Below are 21,530 nucleotides of genomic sequence, written 5' to 3'. Positions count from 1 at the left end.
TGCTTGTTAAGATTGTGTGGAGAAAACCGAAAACTGAGGCCCCATTTTTTTCTAATCATTAAAAATGCCAAGATAATTTCAGTAACCTTACTCCAACCCACAGATGTTAGTGGTATATGTTTGCTCAGATTCCAATTTGAGCAATTACCTTCACCTTAAATTTCCCCCTCCTTTCAATGACATAAGTATCCTTCCATTCCAGACTGAAAACAGCTGTGAAACGTGGCTATGCTTTGCCAGTTAGCTTCCGTGACTCGCTCCAGCCACAGAGCTGGCGGAGGGAAATAGCTGGGCTCTTTTCCTGTGCCTACATGCCTTCAAGTCATTTTGTAAATGATATATGGATGAAAGGAGTCATATTTAAGGCTTGTTATCATCATGCACCCATGTAATGTTATTTTTAATTTCATCCCTCCTTTTTTACCCCACACAGTCTAATTTACCTTTATCCCACTCTGATACACTACAAATAACTTGTCTTTAATATCTTATTTGTGCCCTTGTTCTGTATGTGCATCAGCTGCACATTCATTTCAATCTTTCCCTTTCATAAATTTTTATTGCAGTTCTACATTTAGTGGAATCAATCACATGTTGTTTTTCCACTAGAATTTGGTTTAATTATGATATTCATAGCCCTAAGACTCCACTAAACCCAATTCACTATGGTCCATTTAATTCTAACTCAATATCACCACTCCTACCAACTAACCCAAGCCTCCAATTTCATACTTCATATACTTTAGAAATAAACCCAATTCTTTGGGCCATCCGCTTTCATACCTCCCCAGATGGATTCAGATGAGGTGACTTGGTTGCCTCCATTCCGCTCATTTCTTAGGCATCAACTTTTTCTTTCTCTGTCTCTGTTTGCTCAGCCTAAGTTTATGTCCTTAGTCCATTTGTAGATAATGATTTATGGTTTTCAGGGAATCGATGTGAAAAGATCGGGGACCCACTTTGTTACTTTCTGTGCACATTGGCTCACTCAATAAATAAGTGGAGAAGGAAGGATTTGTACAAATAATTGGAAAACTAAAACCAAACACAAAGATTTCAAGGATTTTCCGATGGTCACCTCAATTAGATTATCACCCTTCGATTATATCTATTTTCTTTGTGATTTTAATCAAGATCCAAGAGCTGGTTGTATACAATAATCAGAAAGAAATGTACTTATGAATCAGTGGGCCAAAGGGCAATCTTGAATCTCTGTTGTCATTGAAGCTACAGACTGCAGACTTGTGAAGAGCTCAAAGCAGTTGCTACCCTGGTCTGGCAGGAACTTAGAATCAGTCAGATGCGGGTGGTCCTTTCAAGCCACGGGCTGGGAATGAGGTGGCAATGGCTCACGTGGAAAGGCATTCCTCCTCTTAAAGGAGAAGATACACTATTAAACCTCTCTTAGAGATGGACTCCGAAAGAGTGAGGTTTGGCAAAGTTACTGGCTCTCAAAAGCCATCCTATTCAATATTGATGAGAAGCAGTTTCACCAAGTGCCCCTGAGTTACCGATCACTGTGGACCAAATGTAGCACAATTGCCTCACTGAAGTGCTCCAGGAGGATAAACATGGAAATGTTCTGTGTGCCCATGGGACCTAATTTCTGAGCTTCTTAAAAATGCCATAACATTTTCCTTGCTGATAACATCCTTGCTAGAAAAATAAGTAGGGGTAGGTGGCATTTGGAACCATATTCAACGATGGTCCTCCTCTCGGCCCTTTACCATAACCTCCACCGTGAAACTGAGACTGTGGTGGCAGAAGCAGCTGAAGGGGAGATGGGGGTGAGGAGTGGGGAGGTAGATTCTAGCCAGAAGGGTCCCCTGGCTTCCAGGGCCAGCTTGCTGAAAATTATATTGTCTATGCTGAGTCAAACTGTCAGACACCTGGAGTTACTTTGGAATGACCACATGTGGCCGGTGTAAGATGTGGTATACTCTATGGCTCAGTGGGAAGATGCTTCACTAAGTAGGGTTCTTTTTCACTGTCCGGTATAAACAGAGTCCCTGTGTCTTATGACTAGAATCTCTCCAGGCCAGATATAAAAACGTTTCCTTGAACAGGACCACCTTGCACATCCTTCAATGCCAAGAAGATTTTCAAATGCTACCATTCACATGGATCTGCTTCCCCATAGTATATTATGACACCACAAACAAGCTTAGAACATTTTACAAAGCAAAGTCTTACTGAAATAGCTTATTGCTTCAAATTGCTTTTTTGCTTTCAGAATACTTAGAGCAAACACACTTTTATAGAGAAAAGGGTACATCCTGTCCATTACTAGTGAATTCACATTGTTTATTCTTCTGATATATTTTATATTTACCTTAGGTTGTGGCCGTATGCACAACTGCTTTAAAATAATTATCTGAGAATTCAGTTCAGTGTTGTCAATCAGCCAGGTAATTAAGACATTTAGTTAAATCTTTAATATCAGAGTTTGAGTTTAGAAATTCTGCCCCATATTAAGTCTAATCATAGGAAAAGTCTCTTTTCCAAAGTTTTCTTGTGTGTAAAATGGGGACAAACAATACCACCTACATCCTAAGAGCATGGTGAAGATTGAAATAAAATATAAAGTATTGAATCCTGTAGCTGGTACATAGTCAGCTGTTAACAAAGTGTTGCTGCTATTTTACTATTATTGTTATATCAAATCGACTTTCTTTGGTTTATTGAATGGTTATGTTAGTAAATGCAAAAATATAGCCTAGAACTTTAATCAGTTTAACTCTGGGAAAGAAACTTTACTCTGGGAACTAATAGGAAAAGCGAATATTATTTCTGCAGAATATATAAAGATTGTATTTCATTTCATACAAATTTACCTGGACCTCAGGCTCAAGAACAAATACCTTTGGGAGCAAAAGGAAAAAAGGGAGGAGGCTGATCTACCCCTGTTAACTACAAGTAGTTTGTTTACCTCAGAGACCCAGAAATCAAGTATTTAAGAACATTTCTGGTGTGATATTTAACAGCTATTTATACAACAACCACGGTTGGCCACGCCAAGGGCTTTATAATCACTTCTCAGTCATAGCTGGTTTCCGTGGCAGGGTTAACTTGTCACCTCAGCTCTTGCTCTGCTGATCCTCCAGGCGCTCTCTCAGCTGGCAGAGCTGCGCCAGCTTTCACAGGCACGAACTGCTGTTTAATCATTTCTCCACTCTGTGAGAAACAGGCAGTCTTTTCTTTAGCCCTGGTCTACGAATATTTGAGAGGCCAAATACCAAGAAAGGAGAATTATTTAGTGTGATATGAGGAGGAAAGTGGAATGCAAAGGAGAAATGGAAATTTTAGATTAAGACTGGAGGGAAAACATGATTCTAAGAATCCATCATCATGAAAAATATTGGAAGATACTTTGGATGGAGTAGGGCAGAGTATCTCAGAGTGTTATGGTATTTAATTTTATTGGCAGCTAACTTGATTATCAGTTGTAAAGGAATCTTAGGAGTATAGGTCATTTGACTCTATGTAGTCCCCAAACCTTATTTTAATATCTCCTTTGCACCAAACTTTCAAATAGTTATAGCTATGAATAGCAAAATGTGACTAAGTTATATTAGCCTTTCTTTTTTCTACTAGGTATCTAGAAAGAGGGAACTCAGAGCCAGCCATATAGACATATAGCTTTCAATAATTAAGAGTGGCTACATTTCTTCAATTTAAAGAAAGCCACATTTTTAGAGTTATAGGCCCTTAACTGGAATTTCAGATTTACTATTAATTTTGTACCTTGAGCAAGTCATTTCACATTGACATCAACTGGGGATCGTGAGGAACAAGAAAAATAGTCATTTGAGGTGATTAGTAAACGGTAAAGCACGATTTAAGTGTTCATACCATCATCATTGGCAAGAGGGCGTTTGGCCATCCTCAGGATTAGCAGCAGCAGAATAAGAACTAACAATGCTTTACCACATGCTAGGCCCAGATCTAAGAGCTTTATGCATGTTAGCTCATTTAGCTCTCACAATAACTACCCGGTAGGTGCTATCACTCCCATTTTGAGGAGGGAAAGCTGAGGCATATAGAGACGTTAAGTGACTTGTTCATAAAGCTGATTAGAGAAAGAGTCAGGATTCAAACCTGAGCCTATTCCACACTATGCTTTCTTTCATTAAGAGAAGAGGTGACTCCTAACTTTTTAGAAGATCTGTCTCTTTTGTCCGTTGAACTGCATTTAAAGGAACAAAGTTTTTTATCATTTATTTTTGAAAGTCCGTTTATATACGGCTTAAAAGAATATAAGGCGGCCCTGGACTGTGGATCCTGGGTGGTAAGAGATTACTGCTCTGTGGCACTTTTGAATAGCAGAGAAAGTACATTCCAGATTCTCACATCTAACCCTGAGCCCATTGGTCTCAGCATGCCCCAGAGCTAACTCAGTGTTTCCACTTTCTCGCCTTCACACACCTGTTCTTTTTCTAGTATTTTCTATGTTGATAGGAGGTAACACCACACTCTAGTTGCCTACGCCTGGAGTCAGCCTTGATTCCACCATTTTCCTTATTACCTTCATTCAGTAGTTACTACATGCTGTTGGATTTATCCCCCCACCCCCACCGCCCACTATCCGTTTTCCTGCTTCCCTCCATCTCTAATGCTACTTCTTAGTTGGGACCTTACATGATATTGGTCAGGCATGATAATCGGCTTCCTTATCTCCAGTGTTCCCCTCCATACCCCAACAGGGTGATATTTCTGAAATGCAAATCTGTTGCTTAAAATCCTTCCGTATCTGCCTTCTGCAGTCAAGATTGCCCCTCTCCCTACCTCTCTGTAGCTTAATTTAATCTCTGTCTATACAGCTCTCTGTATCCGTCACACTGGAAGATTTGCAGTTCCCTCAATGAGTATACAGTCTCTACCTGTGTACATTTGCACATGCTGTTTTCTATCTGGAAAACTCCCCCCACCTTCTCCAAATCCTTTAAGATTCTTCTTCTAGAAACCTCTCTGACCCCATCAGAAATAGTTGGGGGTATAAAACATTCTAATAATATTTACTATTTTAATTTAGGATAGTTTTGTTGGTGGACTTTCTAAATTTAACTTTCTAAAAGAAGGTTTTTGGATTATTTATGATTAGAACATTCTGGTTTTCTTAAAATTCTCACAATTGACGTCTATGCATTTTTACAGTGTAGGAACATTTTTCAGTGAAGAAGAAGGAAGGAAGGAAGGAAACCACTCTCCTTAGCTCAGCTCTTCAGAGGGGTTTTCTTTTTCCAAGAGAAGGATTTTATTTTTCAATTTTTATTTCAGCCTTTGAACACTAAAAGATTGTTTTATATGTGGATCAATATCAATTCTTCATTTACAGGGAAACCATTCTTGTATAAACCATATGTGTATTATCACATGGTAATCGAGTTATTCAGGAATAGAAAGACCACTGACACATTACTTTAATACTTGGATACATTTATCATAAATAAAATCTTTGAAAAGAATAAAGGTCATTAAATTAATAGCTCATGACAAAGTCAAACTAAATAGTTTAGAATTAAATGTTTGCCTGCTTATCTATTTATTTATATGGTAGCTGCTATCTTTCCTTGTATATAGCTTCTTAAGTACCAGCTGATGATTGCTAAACCTGGTAATTCATTAATTGCAATTTTGGGGTGTTATTGTCCTAAAACAGTATTAAACCCTCCTTGTTTAATTTATTCATGATATAACCTATGAAGAAAAAGGACAGAGGAAGATTGCTATTTTCAATTAGGATAGAGGCATTGAAATCTTTTAGCATAAAATATTGAGACTAATATAAAACTTTTTAATAAAAGTACTGACGTGACACCCCTACTGCGGGTATCAATAAGAATATATACCTAGGTGTGGCATCTGTCAGCATGGTGCTTTGCTGTGGCACTCAGCGTCATTCTTTAGAGGCTGCTTTTTAAACTAGAACATTTTATGGCCCATTTCCTGGGATTTATGGGATCATGAAAAGGATTCATGGCACTTTCTAATTATTGCCATGTGTTTTAATTGCATTGGCTTGAATAGTCCTTGGATGGTGGTTTCTTTTCTGCAGAAGAACTATTTAGTTTGCAGTTAACAAAGGGCATAAGAACACTTACTGAATGTTTTCCTATACACTAAGGATTTAAATGGATGCCAGCACAGCATGATTCATCTCTTTATTGAATAAGTGCGTTTTGTTCTTTTTAGTCAAGTCACAAGTGTTTGGTGAGGGCCTAATACGTACATGGGCTTTATTATGATAGGACACTCGTAATTCACAAATGTTGTGAAACTCAAAACTTAAAAAGTTATTTATTAAATCCTGAAATTTTATGTATAGGTGATGAGGATTTAAAAGAGTATCACCTTTCACTCACACAAGAACTGATCTTATCCTTTTTCGAACAACAAATGATAGAATGCCAAGCTCAGGACACTAATAAGAATCTATTTCCTTGAAACACTTGGATTCTTATCCAAATCAACTTTTGGCTAAATTAGATTTTTATATGGGAATGCTTGATATAATATAATAACGAACATGTTCTGGTTCTTTATTCTAATACCTCCTTTCAGATTTTCCTATGGATTCTAGTAATGGAAACTGTAGAGGGGCAAGCAGTGGTAAGTACATCAATATCTTCTTCATTTTTATTTGTGGGTCCACTTAGTCTTTAATGTAACCTAGATACCCAAGTCTTATTTGGGGAAAATTTGTGCCCCACAGTTTTAAAGTAAACTTCTAAAAATTGTACATTTTTATTTTAAAAATTAACATTTAGTAAAATTGACTTTTTCTTTTGGTACACAGTTCTATGAATTTTAACACATGTATAGATTCATGTAACTACTACCACACTCAGCATAGAGAATAGTTTCATCACCCCAAAAAAAGCTCTATACCTCTATAATCACAAACTGCCCCCATCCTTAATTCCTGGCAACCACTGATCTGTTTTTTATCACTATAGTTTTGTTTTTTTGAGATTGCCATAAAAATGGAATGACAGAGTATGTAACCTTTTGAGATTTGTTTCTTTCACTGAGCATAATACCTTTGAGATTAATCGAGTTGCTGCTTGTATTAACAGTTCATACCTTTTTATTGCTATGTATTTCATTATTTGGATGTATTGCCATTTTTTAATCCATTCACCCACTGAAGTACATTTGGGTTGTTTCCAGTTTTCAGCAATCATGAATAGAGTGGTATAAACATTTGTGTATACGTTTTTGTGTGAACACAAGTTTTCATTTCTCTAGAGTAAACTCCTAAAAATGGGATTTATGGGTTATAAGTTAAGTGTGTGTTTAACTTTATAAAAAAAAAATCTGCTCAATTTTGCACTAGCAACGTTAAGAGAGTCCCAGTTGCTTTGTATTCTTGCTGGCACTTGGTGTTCTCAGCATGTTTTTTAAGGCATTTTAATAGGTATCTAGAGATAGCTCGTCAGAGTTTAAATTTGCATTTCTCTATGGTTATTTTGGATTTCTTTATTACATTGAACATCTTTTAGTGTGCTTATTTGCCATCCTTATCCTCTTTGGTGAAGTGCCTGTTCAAGTCTTTTGCTCATTTTCAACTGGGTTGTCTTTTTACGGAATGCTAAGAGTTCTTTATATATTTTTGATATAAAAGCTATTTTTTGGTTTCATCAATTTTCTCTATTGTTTTTCTGTTTTTGATTTCATTGATTTCTATCTTACCTTTAGTATTTCTTTCCTTCTGCTTGCTTTGAATTTATTTTGCTCTTTTTTTTTTTTTTAAGTTTATTGAGGAAGAAGCTTAGGTTATCATTTAAGATCTTTCTCTCTCTTTTTTTCTTTCCCTAATAGAAGCATTTAAGTCTATAAATATTCCTCTAAGAATGACTTTAGCTGTATTCCATAAATTTTTATAGGCTATGTTTTCCTTTTTTTCTTCATTTCAAAATATTTTATAATTTCCCTTGAGACTGGCTTTTTGACTTATGGATTATTTGAATTGTGCTGTTTAATATCCAAGTATTTGTAGATCTTCCTGTTATCTTCCTGTTACCAATTTCTATTATAATCCCTTATGGCCAGAGAATGTATTTTGTATGATTTAAATTCTTTTAAATTATTAAAGTTTAGGATAAGTTCCATCTTGGTGAATGTTCTGTGTGTACTTTGAAGAAAAAAAAGCGTATTAGATGGAGTGTTCTATAGATTCAGTTGGTTGGTAGTGTTATTCAATTCTTTTATATTCTTGCTGATTTTCTGTTACTAGATCTATTTATTACTGAGAGAGGAGTATTTAAATCTCCAAGTATTATTTTGGAGTTTTCTATTTTTCTTTTCAATTTTGTCAGCTTTTTGCTTAACATATTTTGAAGTTCTGTTGTTTGGTGCAAACACCTTTAAAAATTTTTTATGTGAATTGGTTCTTTTATCATTATGTAATCTCCTTCTTATCTCTGGTAACTTTCTCTACTCTAAAGTCTATTTTGTCGGCATTTAATAGAGTTACTCCAGCTTTCTTTGGATTAGTGTCTGCAAGGTGTATCGTTTTCTATTTTTCTACTTTTAGCATACATATATTTTGTTTTAAATAAATGCCTTGTATACATCTATAACTGGGTCATTTTTGTGTTGTTTTTGTTTTTCATCCATTCTTCCTGTTTTTATCTTTTGATTGGTGTTTAAACCATTTACATTAATGGTAATTATTGGAATGGTTGTATTTACACCTACCATCCTACTTATTTTCTGTTTGTTTCTTCTCTTTTCATTCCTATTTCCCATTTTGTGTCTTCTTTTGGGTTTTGAATATATTGCTTTTATATATGTTGAAAACCTCATGAAATCAATTATGTTTTATTCAACTCAAGAGGAGAAGAAAAGTATGTTATATTTACGTAGATGTTTACAATTTCTATTGCTCTCCTTCATTCCTGAGGTTCCAGGCTTCATTCTAGTATCATTACTCTTCTGTCTGAAGAAATTCCTTTAGCACTTCTTTTAAAGCAGATCTTTTTGCAATAAATTCTCTCAGGTTGCTTCATCTGAAAATGTCTCCATTTCACATTCATTCCTGAAGGGTATTATCACTGGATGTAGAATTCTGGATTGGCAGTTCATTCAAGACTTGAAAAATGTTATTACATTTAATTTTAACCTCCATGATTCCTCATGGGAAATATTCAGTAATTCAAATCATTGTTCCCCTGTAAGTAATGTCTCAGTTTTCTCTGGTTGCTTTCCTGGTTTTTTCTTTAATTTTTATCTTTAATTTTTAGCAGTTTGATTATGAAATATCTGGGCATTGATTTCTTTGGGTTTATCTTGTTCAGGGTTAATTGAGCTTCTTGAGTCTATAAGTTTATGTCTTTTGCCAAACTTGGGAAGCTTTCAGCCATTATTTCTTCAAATATTTATTTTTGCATTACACTTACTCTTCTGCATCTGAGACTCTGATGATATGAATGTCAGATCTTTTGATATTGTCCTACAAATACTAGAGACTCAGTTCATTTTTTCCCAATCCTTTTTTTAATGTCTATTATTCGGATTAGACAAACTCTATTGTTCTATCTTCAAGTTTTCTGACTCCTCTGTCATCTCCATTCTGCTATTGAGCCAATATAGTGATTTTTTTTTAAATTTCAGTTTGCATTTTTCAGTTTAAAAATTTCCATTTTGTTCTTCTTTATATTTCCTATTTCTTTGCTGAGATTTTCTACTTTCCATTCATTTCAGGGGTGTTCACCCTTACTTGTTGGAGCATTTTTATAATACTTGCTTTAAAGTCATTGTCCAAAAATTTCAATATCTGTACCATCTGATTATCCTTTCCCATACAAATTGAGATTTTCCTAGTTCTTTGCATGTTAAGTAATTTTGAATTGCATCTTGGTCATTTTGAATATCATCAGATTTGGGTCTTAGTGAAAATCCTGTGGAGAGTGTTGATATTTTTGTTTTAGCAGGAATCAACTCAGTTTGGTTCAGGCTGTGAATTCCAACCAGCCTTTTGTGGGTTGTGGTTTTAATCGGTTCCATTTCCAAAGCCTTTTCAGGGTCTTTCAGATCTTTCATGTGTGGTGACCAGTCTGAAACCAGGGCAATAGTCTATCCCATAGTTCAGTTTTCCAAGTCTGTGCTATTTTGTTTAGTCCAGATCTACACATGCCCAAATCAAGGATGAGCCCAGCAGTTCATAAATAACTTCATGGGATTGCTTTCCCAAACTCCTCCCTCTCTGTTATCTTTCCACTGCTTTTCAGTTCCCTGGGTCTCCCCCTTTTGGTCCTTGGGCCAGAAAGCTGGGGCTTTATTTACCATACTCTGCCATATACTTAATGTGACTATTCCTGTTTTGTGGCAGGAGGAAAGAGAAAGAGAACGAAAGTGCAAAGCATGCTTTCCACATTTGCTTGGTACCACAAGTCTTTTCATTAGAGAGGAAGGTTCCCCTTCCTCATAGTTTTAGTTCCTAAGGGCCTCCCTTGCTGCTGCTGCAGCTGCTGTTGCCACCACTGTCCCAGGACTGCTTGAGGGTTGGGGTGCAAGAGAAAGGAGTGTTAGGAGATCCTTTTCCCATTTCTTAATCCAAAACTAGAGAGCTTCTCCTCGAGTACTTTCTTTACCAATGCTCACTTCCAGGTTATGGGCTGGGTTGAGAATAGCAGGGATATGAGAGGGAAAAAATGGTAAACTTGTCAGCAGTTTGATGGTTCTGGTCTTCCCCAATCTGCCTGCTACTATTCACTTTTCAGTGTTCTTATGTTGTTGCTTCATTCATTCCGTTCAGGTTTTATGCTGCATTCCGTGGGACAGACAGGATGGAGACTGTTTATCTTATTAGAAAATAAACAGTATAATGATAAGTATAATATGCAGAAAGGTCCACAAATCATAAGCATGCAGTATTTTCACAAAGTAAACAGTCATATAACCACCACATAGTTCAAGATTCATAACATTACCACTGCTTGAGAAACCTCCCTGTGGCCCTTCCAAATCACTGCTTCCACTCTACTCCCTGAATACAACCACAATCAGGAATTCTAGTACTATAGGTTGATTTTGCCTGATTTTAACTTTATATAAATGAAATCCTATAGTATGATTCCGTGTGTGTGTGTGTGTGTGTGTGTGTGTGTGTGTGTGTGTGTGTGTGTGTGGCTTCTTTTGTTCTTTGTTCTGTAGTATATAGCAGTAGTTTTTCATTTTCATTGTTATATGGTATTCTATCATATGAATATACCGTACTTTATTCATTCTAATGTCCATAGATATTTGTTTTTTTCTCAGCTTTTGTTACTATGACTAATGATACATTTGTTCCTCAACAAGAAGTGTGGTATGTTGAAGCTGACTATTTTATGAAGTTGTAAAATAAGTTTGTAATATTGATTTTGATTATATTGGTATAGTTTTCACTGTTGATTTCCACTGACTCTTATCAGGGTGACCAGTGTTTAACCCAAGAAAATGTCCACCATAGATGCCCCAACAAACATTTATCTTTTTAAAAATTTAAGTGAAATAAAATTGATTTAGAATGATCTCAATGTAATTGAGAATATTTATTCTTCAGGGTCACAGAATCATTTGGAAATCTTTGGTGTCCAGCAACAGTACTATTTTAACAATCCCTTCTATTATGTTCAGTCAAAGCAAACCAAAAATCTCACTTGTATATTTCAGTTGGTGAGTCAAAAATTTTGGGCCTAGCAAATGCATGTACTATCAGTTTGCACAGAATTATAGCTAGAATAAAGTAACACTCCAATGTATGAAAGAGAGAAAAGAAGACATTAGCAACATTATAAACAATATACAAAAGTAGCTCAATGTCTAAAATCACCTAGAATGAATGTAGCGTAGTGTTACTGGGTTCGGTGTTTACTGCTCCTCTCATAAATGTTTTCCTTTACCTTGGGATAATGGGAACATGACAAACAAACAAAACCAAAGCTCATTCTGCTTATAAAAGACACTTGAACATACTTATTTATTCCAAAAAGAAATCGTAATTTTTTCACACTCAAAATTTTATGCTCAAGTCATGTAACAGCTGAAGTTGATCATGATAAAACAGGAAATGAGGAAAACACAAAAAACACTGTAACCCACATAACCCCTCTTTTAAAAGTGAAAAGCTTTTTCTGTCTGGAATTTGGAAAATAAATTCTTTCCCTCCAGCTTAATTTGTTCTTTACACTTTTGTGCAGTAATGCTAATAGGGGGAAGAAAGGAAGCTTAAGAATTTTCTTTTCTTTTCTTTTCTTTTTTTTTCTTTTCTTTTCTTTTCTTTTCTTTTCTTTTCTTTTCTTTTCTTTTTTTTTTTTTTTTTTTTTTGGAGAAAATGACTCTGAGCAGTTTCCACTTTGTGAGTGTGTTTTACTGTTGCAAACCCAGTTCATCATAAGGAGTAGATCCTTTATAGTTTCCCCAACATGGAATAGGGAGGAAAACAATTTTAGTTTTATTCTACTGGGTTACTTGGTCTGTCAAATCAATGAAGAAAATTAAGGCAGGTATTCAGATGGTTCAATGAAAAGAGAAGTCTTTTAAAAATAATCAGGAAAAATAATTCCCCCATTTTTCTACTTTGTTATGGAGACCAATTTATGAGCTTTCATATTTAAAAATCATAAATTTCTCCAGAGAGATGTAGGTGATATATTTTGACACTCATTAGCTATATCAGCATGACCAAGTTACTTTATTTCTTTGGGTCTGTTTCCTAATAGAAAATCAGATTATTTTGACCTCTGAGTTCTTCTCTGATGTATCTTCAAATTGGGGCAACATTATTAGTGTCTGGTGGTCTAAATCAGATACTCTCCCAGAGTTTTCAGTAACTTCTTCTCGGCCTTACTTCAAAAATGCCCCAGAGAAACCTCTTTGTGCAGCTGAGTGGTAGCTGCTGAGTAACGAAATTTCCTGGTGCAAGGGGCTGTCAGGCCTGCCCCTGCTACTCCCTCTTGTTTCGGGATGGCCTACGCCCTAGCTTGGGTGGGACAGACCCATTCTATCTCTTTCCTTCTCCCATTTTCTTTCCTTCCTTTTTGGCCTCCTACCAATTTGGGGATTGAATCTAGGTTTTTCACTGGTATAAATATTTACTGACTATGAAAGCTGAATTAACTTGAGTCAACTTCTACCTTCCATTGGAAAAAGTTATGATAGATAAAAATAGTATTTTTTATAATTATTCAGTAGCTGCAACCTTTTTTTTTCCATTACTTTGCAGCATTTGACATTTTTGACCGATTCTCTTTCCTAAGCATTTGCCTCCCTGAATTCTTATCCAGATTGTCCTACTTCTTCTCTTCCAGTCATCCATCTATGGCCGTTCCCCAAGGCTTTGTTTGGACTCCGTTCCTCTCTCCCTACTATGGTTTCTTCCTATTGGAATTCTTCCAGCTCCATAGGTTTAAGTGTCACTTTTGGGATTCTAGTTCTCTCCCAGGGAGAGTACCACATTACCCCTCCAATAAACATTTCTACCTATAAATCCTATTTGTTCCTCAAACTTAACATATTTAATAACTAAAGCTTTCTTTTAATTAAAAATTTCTTCCTTGTAACTATTTTATTTCATATATGGCACCATCATTTTCCCGGGTCCCCAATACTGAAACGTCATAGTTTGTTTACTAGTCCATTTATCCCGCCATCTATCAACAATTTAAGGAACATGGACTGTGAGCCTGTCGTGCTCCATACAAAGGGCGAAGGAGTGAGGAGCTGACTGGCACTTTCCTTTACTTCCACCCTTTTTCTATGTGCTTGGCATTAAGTAGATACAGGACCTTCTAAAAAGGAGGTCCTTTTATTAATTGACACAATACACAACACTTCAGATGTCACAAAAGAAAACAGATAAAATTGCCTTGTTGTTTCTTTAGTCTCTTTTTAAAATTTTGGTAACATAAAGTTTCCCATATCAATGACTCCCAAGCATACCACTCAGTGGGATTAATCACATTGATAATATTGTGATAACCTCATCCCCTTTCATTACTAAAATGTTCCCATCTCACCAACTAGAAACCCTGTACACATTATTCATTAAATCCCCATTCCTGCTGCCACCCACCCTGGTGCTGGCAACCTATATTCTAATGTCTGCATATTCTCTGATATTTTCTTTGTAGTTACCATGGGGGTTAAATTTAACATCCTAAATCATAACAATATAATTTGTTTGGTACTAATGTCAATATTTCTTTGGTACTAACTTCAGTTATTAACTTCAATAATATGTACAAACTATGTTCCTATACCCTTCCATCCCACTGCCTTTATATAATTCTTGTTACAAATTACATGTATATATATTGAGTCCAAAACCACTGATTTATCATTACGTTATATGCATTTGCCTTTTAGATCATGTAGGAAGTAAGAAGTGGAGTTATATTTACCCATGTTGTTACTCTCACCAGAGACCTTCATTTCTTCATGTGACTTTGATATATTGTCTATTGTCCTTTCCTTTCAATCTGTAGAACTATCTCTCTTTAGCATCTCCTGTAGGGCTGGTCTAGTGGTAATGAACTGCCTCAGCTTTTGTTTATCTGGGAATGTCTTAAGCTTTCCCTATTTATTTATTTATTTGAGAAGTTGCAGATTTACAGAACAATCAACCATAAAATGCAGGATTCCCATATATATTAGTTAGGGTTCTCTAGGGAAACAGAACCGACAAGAGATATCTATAAATACATGATTTTATAAAAGTGTCTCACGCAACTGTGGGTTTACATGAGTCCAAATTCCATAGGGCAGGCAGCAAACTGGAAACTCCAATGAAGGTGTTCGATGAGCTCCTCAGGCAATGAACTGGCAACTTCGATGAACTCCTTAGGAAACGCTTCTCTGGTTAGCCGAAGAAGTGAAAGTTCTCTATCTGTCTGCTTAAAAGTCTTCAATTGATTGGATTAAATCCAGCTGATTACAGTCTCTCATTGTGGAAGACATGCCCTTCATTGATGTAATCAGTCACAGCTGCAGCCAATTGACTGATGATTTAATAAACCAGCCTTCTGGTTTATTATCCAGCCACAAATGTCCTTGCAGTAATGGTTAGGCCAGTGCTTGCTTGACGAGACACCTGCACACCATCACCTGGCCAAGTTGACACATGAACCTAACCATCACTCCATATATCACCCTAATTTTTGAAAGACAATATTGCTGGATATTGAATTCTTGGTTAGCATTTTTTTGCTTTCAGCACTTTAAGTGTGTCATCTCATTGCTGTCTTGTCTCCACGGTTTCTAGTGAGAAATTGACAATCTTATTGAAGCTCCCTTGTACATGACACATTCCTTCTTTTCTGTGACTTTCGGAATTCCTTATTGTTGGCATTTGACACTTTGGGTCTATTTGTTCTTATCCTGTTTGGAGACTGTTAAGCATCTTGGATGTATATATTCATGTCTTTTGTTAAATTTGGGACATTTTCAGCCATTATTTCTTTGAATAGGCTCTCTGCCCCTTACTCTCTTCTCCTTCTGAGACTCCCACAATGCATATGTTGGTATGGCTGATGGTATCCCACAGTTTCCTCAGGCTCTGTTCACTTCATTCTTTCTTCCGGTTGCTCCTCAGACTGAATGATTTCAATTTTACTTTCTTCAATTTCACTGCTTCTTTCTTTTGCAGCTCTAATCTGCTATTGAATCTCTCTGGGGAATTTTTAATTTCTCTTATTATGATCTTCAGACCAGTCTGGTTCCTTTCCATAATTACCATCTGTCTATTAATTATCTTTGTGTTCATCTATCATTTTCATGTTTTCCTTTAGTTTTTTGAGCATATTTAGGACCATTTTTAAAAAGTCTTTGTCTGGTATGCCTAGGTCTTGTTTTCTTCATTGATAGTCTCTAATGCATTAATCTTCTCTTTTTGCTGTGACCATCACTTCCTGTTTCTTTGTATGTTTTGTAATCTTTGTTGAATCTGGAAATTTTTCTATTTTAATGTGTTATTGTTGGAATTTAGACTCTGAAGTGTCTGTTCCTTTGGCTTGCATACAGCCAGTGGTATGACAGAGCTATCTTTAAATGCTAAGAGATAACAACAACAAAAAAAAAAAAAAAAAAAGAAGAAGAAGAAGAAGAAGGAAAAAAGAAAATACTGTCCACAATCTTTGCAAATTAAACTGTGGGAATGCTTTCCTTCAGAGCTTATCCATACAATGAGTTTAGAGAATGGCTCAAGACCAAAGCATAGGGCCTCTCTAATTCTTTCTGCACATGGGTCTTGTCTTGGGCAAATGCCCTAGGAATTTCCCCATTTACACAAAAACAAATAGCCCCACTTCCTGAGGAAACTGTTTCCTCATGGTCCCAGATACTGCACTGTATGTCCTACAGCCAGCAATCCTTTGCCCCAGACATCCAACTGATTGCTCTCCCACAGTGTTCTTTAGGAGAGCTCTGAGCTATCTTCTACATGGAAGGCACCACAAGACAGATTGGGCCAGACACACAATCTCCCATATGTGCATAAGAGTTATTCTGCTTTCTCTGGTACTGGGGCCAAGGATCTGCACTGGGAGCATAGACTGGCTTCATGCATAATCAGTGAGGGGAGAGAGCAGGGGTCAGTCAGGGAGCCAGGAGATCCTACTGATTTTAAGTGGATTTTTTCCTTGATTTGGTGGTCACTGTGTTGCTGAAATCCTTTAAGTATTTTCTGGAGCTTTGAAAAAGATGTTTTCTGCCAGCTCTTGCTGATTGTTTCAGGTTCTTGGATCTGGTCTAAGTGGTTAACACTTATCTTCCTTTCCACGTATTATTTATCCTTTGTTGTCTTGGCTGCTCCAAGCAAATACCATGAAATGGTTTGGCTTAAACAATGGGAATTTATTTCCTTATGGTTAGAGATTGGGAAAATGTCCAAATCAAGGCAATGCTTTCTTCCCAAAGACTGGCTGCTAGTGATCCTTGTCTTCTCTGCCACATGGCCAGGCATATGACAGAGTCCTCTGGCCTTTCCCTTATCTTCCAGGTTTCGCTGATTTCAGCTTCTTGTTTCCATGGCTTTCTCTCTCTCTCTCATTCCATTTATAAAGGACTCCAGTAATAGGATTAAGATCCATCTAACATTCCTTCTAACAGGAATGAATTAGATTTGAGACCATGCTTTTCTGGTTTGAACAGCTTCAAACCACTATATGGGGTGTGGAAAGGAGGTGTCCCCTCTGAAGGTGAATAGCCCTGGAGCCCTCTCTACCATGGGTTTGAGGCTAGGAGAAGTCCAAAATGGAGGCTTCAGCAAGGTAATGCTTTCTCTCCGAAGTCTGTAAAATTCTGGTGCTGATTGCCAGCAATCATGGGGTTCCTTGGCTTGCATACCTCCCTTGCATCAGATGGCAGTGTCCTCTCCTTTCTCTTTTGGGTTCTGTTGACTTCTGGCTTCCCTATTTGGTTGGTTTTTGATGTCCCAGGGAAAATAAGAATCTCTGGATTTTTCATAAAATGTCCATTTGACTTGCAATTTGGGGAAGAAGGAAGGTGGTTCTAGGGGTGGGGTCCAGGTATGTTTCACTACCTCCCTGTTTATAGATGGGTAGTGGAACTCAACTTTTGGAAGGCTAAATGGTGTACTGCCCACCATTCATTTAAGGGCTATCAGAATACGTTCCAAAACGGTACCCAAACCTATTGCCATTTTAATGACTTTGATAATAAAGCAGTTGATCCATCTGGTGCTTTGACTTCTTCACTTCACTAATCTGCTCATCTATTCCACCCCAGCCATCCACTCCCAGGAGCACATCAAGGACATTGCCAACTAGCAGTGCTACAAGCTCTGTTAATTTTAATATCAATTATCCCCCTCTTTGCCTACCACTTTTTATCATTCTAGCTTATTTTCTCTAGTACCATCACTGCTAAACTTCTTTTACTTCATCGAGACTGCCTATTCATCAACTGCTACTGACTATCTGTTCATCCCCAGTCTCTTTGTTTACTGAGATTTCATGGTCTACCATGATTTACCATAATAATCATTCCTTTGAAATTTTTTTTTACTTCCCTTGCCTTTCTCTTCCTCTGTCCTACTCACCTAGAAAATCCCCAACTCTTATTTGCTTGAGAAAAATCACTCAACCAGGTGATTGGTTTCACTTTAAGTTCAAGATAGGAAATTTGAATAGGCAATTAGCATTGTCTAGCAATCTTCCTTGTTTCTTTCAAAATTTTACCTTCCCATTTGATGAAATAACTGTTTTACACTTTCTCTTCTCACATCACACCCTGTCTCCATTAGCCCCTCATCCCTGCAGCTGATGACTTCACTTCATCCTTCAATGAGAAAGTAAAAGCTATCAAAAGGAACTCTCCTATCACCCCAACAAGCAAATTTATAAACCTGTCCACTTCAGTAGCCCTCTCTCCTTTTCCTTCTTGAGTAACGGATGAAGGGTTCCTCTGGCCTTCAAAGTCCTCTTCTGCCATTTGCTCAAGTTCCTGTCATTTCCTTGCCAACTGAATTGAATGGACATTTTCTCTCTTATTTGAACTCTGAGGGCTGACTCAGAAGACAGCACACCTTTCTTCTGGGGGATTCTCTCTTCTTTCAGCTTTTTTGACCACACTCTCCTAGATTTCCTCCCACATCAATAGATTCTCCTTCTCAGTATCCTTTTAGCACTTCTCCTCTATCTTCTATATAAATCATGTAGCTCTTGCCTAGATAATCACAGCTCATCTTTCTGGTTTCAAGTTTAAATATCATTTATTCAGAGGACTTTGATGGTCAGACAAATTTAGATCCTCAAGTTACATGTTTTCATGGCAAATTGTACTTTTCTTTCACAGCCTGCATCTCGTATGAAAATAATGCATGTAATTATTTGTTCAGTATCTGTATCTTCTGCTGGGTTACCTGTATCGTTTATCACGGTGTCCTAGCACAGAGTTTGGCATGCTGCAGATGCCCAATACTGATTTGTTGAATGAATTAATTAATATAAATGATGGAGAGGACTCAACAAATGTTAGTTCCCTTTCCTTTTTCATAGTTATAGAACTATAAATATCCCTGGTTTGTGGAGTCAGAATATACCCTCATTTCCACAGAAAGAAGACAAGTTCATAGTGTGGTGGACATGAGCAGATGTTTAAAATTACTCCAAGAAATGCTTAGTCACCTCTTATAGGCAGTTGAATATAGGAAAATATAGATGTGGGTATAAGTGAAGAAGTCATATTTAAGGCTATAGATTTCCAAATAGAAAAACAATTATTTTTTCTATATATTTTAAAATTTGTTGTTTGCTCCTACACATCTTAAAATGGGCATTAAGAGGGAAAGTATTTTTCCTGGGTCAAATGCTAGGATACATTTAGAAAAAATTAAAATTGTTTAAGCTCTGATTGGATTAGGAAGGGTCAGTCTTGAAAGAGTTACAATGGAATATCTACACAAATAGATTTGTATTCCTACCCCCCACCCCCTACAACTTCCCCTCACTTATTGATAATAAATCCTGAGCACGGAATAAGGTCTCTTCCTGAAAACAAAACAAAACAACAACAGAAAAATACGTATTCATTGATAGCAGTCTTCCAGTGCCATGATAAATGAAAGGTCATAGGGTTTTTGGAATCTAACAAAGTTAATTATAGTAGCCTATCTCTGGATGAGACTCAGGAGTTCAATTTCAAATAAAGGTCAGGATTAGCTACAAAATTATATCACACTTAACCTTGAGGTAAAACAAGGCTGCATTAAACTAATGCTGTTTTAGTTTCTATTTTTTAGAATGACTTTTATTCTTAACAATTTACCATGATTATTATGAATATTTCTTTAAGTAATCTCAGCATTGTGGCTCTTCTATAAAAGTTATATAAAAGTTACATTAATTCACTCTCCTAGGTGTTAAATGATCTACCCTGTATATGAAACATTTTGAGATAATTAGAACTTGTTTTGCATATACTTGTATTTACATAGAAAGTATTTTGTGGTCACTACTCACCAGATATTTTTAAAACATGAGAAAAAAATTAAGAAAAAAATACAAGAAACAAAATAATAAAAAATAAAAAATCATGGGATTTCTGTTTTCAAAATATGTACAAAGTAATTTTCTCCACATAAGCATAAAAATATTATTGAGTTAAACGGTAGTTATTCTACAGGGGGAAGGCTCATGGTGCTCTTCTTAAGAACTTCATTAAGCTCACAAATTGAATTTCAAGTTAGAAAAAGGTATGTTGAAGTTCTAGATTTACCACTTATGTCTTGGGCAGATCATTTAAACATTCTGAGCCTTATCAACTGAGATGGTACTAATACTTGCTTCTCTCATTGAGTTGCTTTAAGATCCATGAGCTAACGTTTAGATGAGTTCTATGTAATTTGTAAAACACATATGAATGTTAGGTGATACTCCCTAGGGGAAAACCAGTTATTGGAGCATAAGCAGAAAATTGCAGCCTTTAGGTAGGGATTGATTCTACTCCCATATGCACTAAGCATGTCATTTTCAGGATTGGGGTCATGCCCTCAGGCCTGGTGCTGAACAGTGTTTCCTTGGGGCTTGGGTGTTTTGTTGGAGGGGTGAGAACTTATGGGCATACCGACATTGAATGGGAGGCTGTGTAGATGGAGAAATGAACATAACTTCAGAAAAAAGAGATCGGATATGCAGAATTGCTAACAGCCCTAATCACTGCCAAATTTGTGAATAAACAAAAGAAAGTTAATGTGAATAAACCAAAAAATGTGAATAAACAAAAGAAAGCTAATATTGAAATTTTGCTCATATCTAAAATGTATTTTTCAGAACGCTGCAAATGTAACCCTATTAGGGCTACACAGAAGACCTATTTCCGGAACAATTACAACTATGGTAAGGATATCTTCATGGTAGACCTAGGAATGACTGTGATAAGACAGGTGTGTGTGTGTGTGTATAAATGAGTGGAGCAATTTAAGAAAAAGGCTTAAAAACAAATAAGTATGCACAACTTTTTACAGCCTAGTTCCCTTGCCCCAAACAATTAAAATGTCAGGTAGACGAAACTCTAGATTTTAAAGCATATGAAGCGCAATGCTAGCATCTTAGAACCATACAAATAGGTATGCAGAGATAAATTTCAAATTAGTTGTGACTCTTTGCTATCTGGGAAGCTAAGGAGGATTTAATCTCAAGTATTTGGAGCTGCACAGGTCAATCAGGTGTGTTTTTAAGTTCAGCTTCATTGGGATGGAGAGAGGAGCACTTTGCATAAGGAATGGTTAAATGAATCACATTATTTCTTTAGTCAGTATATTTCATGGAAAACATTGACAGAGTTGGAAAGTAACACTTAAAGAAATTGTTAGTATTAAATAAATGCTGTATTAGCTAGTTTGTTCTGCAAATGTGACACTGTGATAAACTGAATATTAATTGAATAGTTACCAATCCAAGTGTAGCCAACAAACTTGGTAGGTATACTATCTTACTTAATATTCTCAGCCGCTCCATGAGAGGTATTATTATCTTGATTTTATCTGTGATGATTGAACATAAATTGTCCTTTGATTACTCAGGATG

At 36.4% G+C, this 21,530-nt stretch overlaps 1 protein-coding gene across 2 annotated transcripts in view; it reads left to right on the top strand.

The window, feature by feature from the left end:
• Nucleotides 1-21,530, top strand: part of FRZB (frizzled related protein) — a 37,870-nt gene that overhangs the window by 1,443 nt on the left and 14,897 nt on the right. For both annotated transcript variants that reach the window (XM_037850227.1, XM_037850226.1), the window contains exons 2-3: nt 6,562-6,609; nt 20,775-20,840. In XM_037850227.1, coding sequence (XP_037706155.1) covers nt 6,562-6,609; nt 20,775-20,840 — 114 coding nt within the window. The remainder of the gene's footprint in view (nt 1-6,561; nt 6,610-20,774; nt 20,841-21,530) is intronic.

This window comes from Choloepus didactylus, chromosome 9, assembly GCF_015220235.1.
Source record: "Choloepus didactylus isolate mChoDid1 chromosome 9, mChoDid1.pri, whole genome shotgun sequence".
Classification (NCBI taxonomy): domain Eukaryota; kingdom Metazoa; phylum Chordata; class Mammalia; order Pilosa; family Megalonychidae; genus Choloepus; species Choloepus didactylus.
The sequence above is the reverse complement of the archived record's forward strand: the minus strand, read 5'-3'. Positions and strand labels throughout refer to the sequence as shown.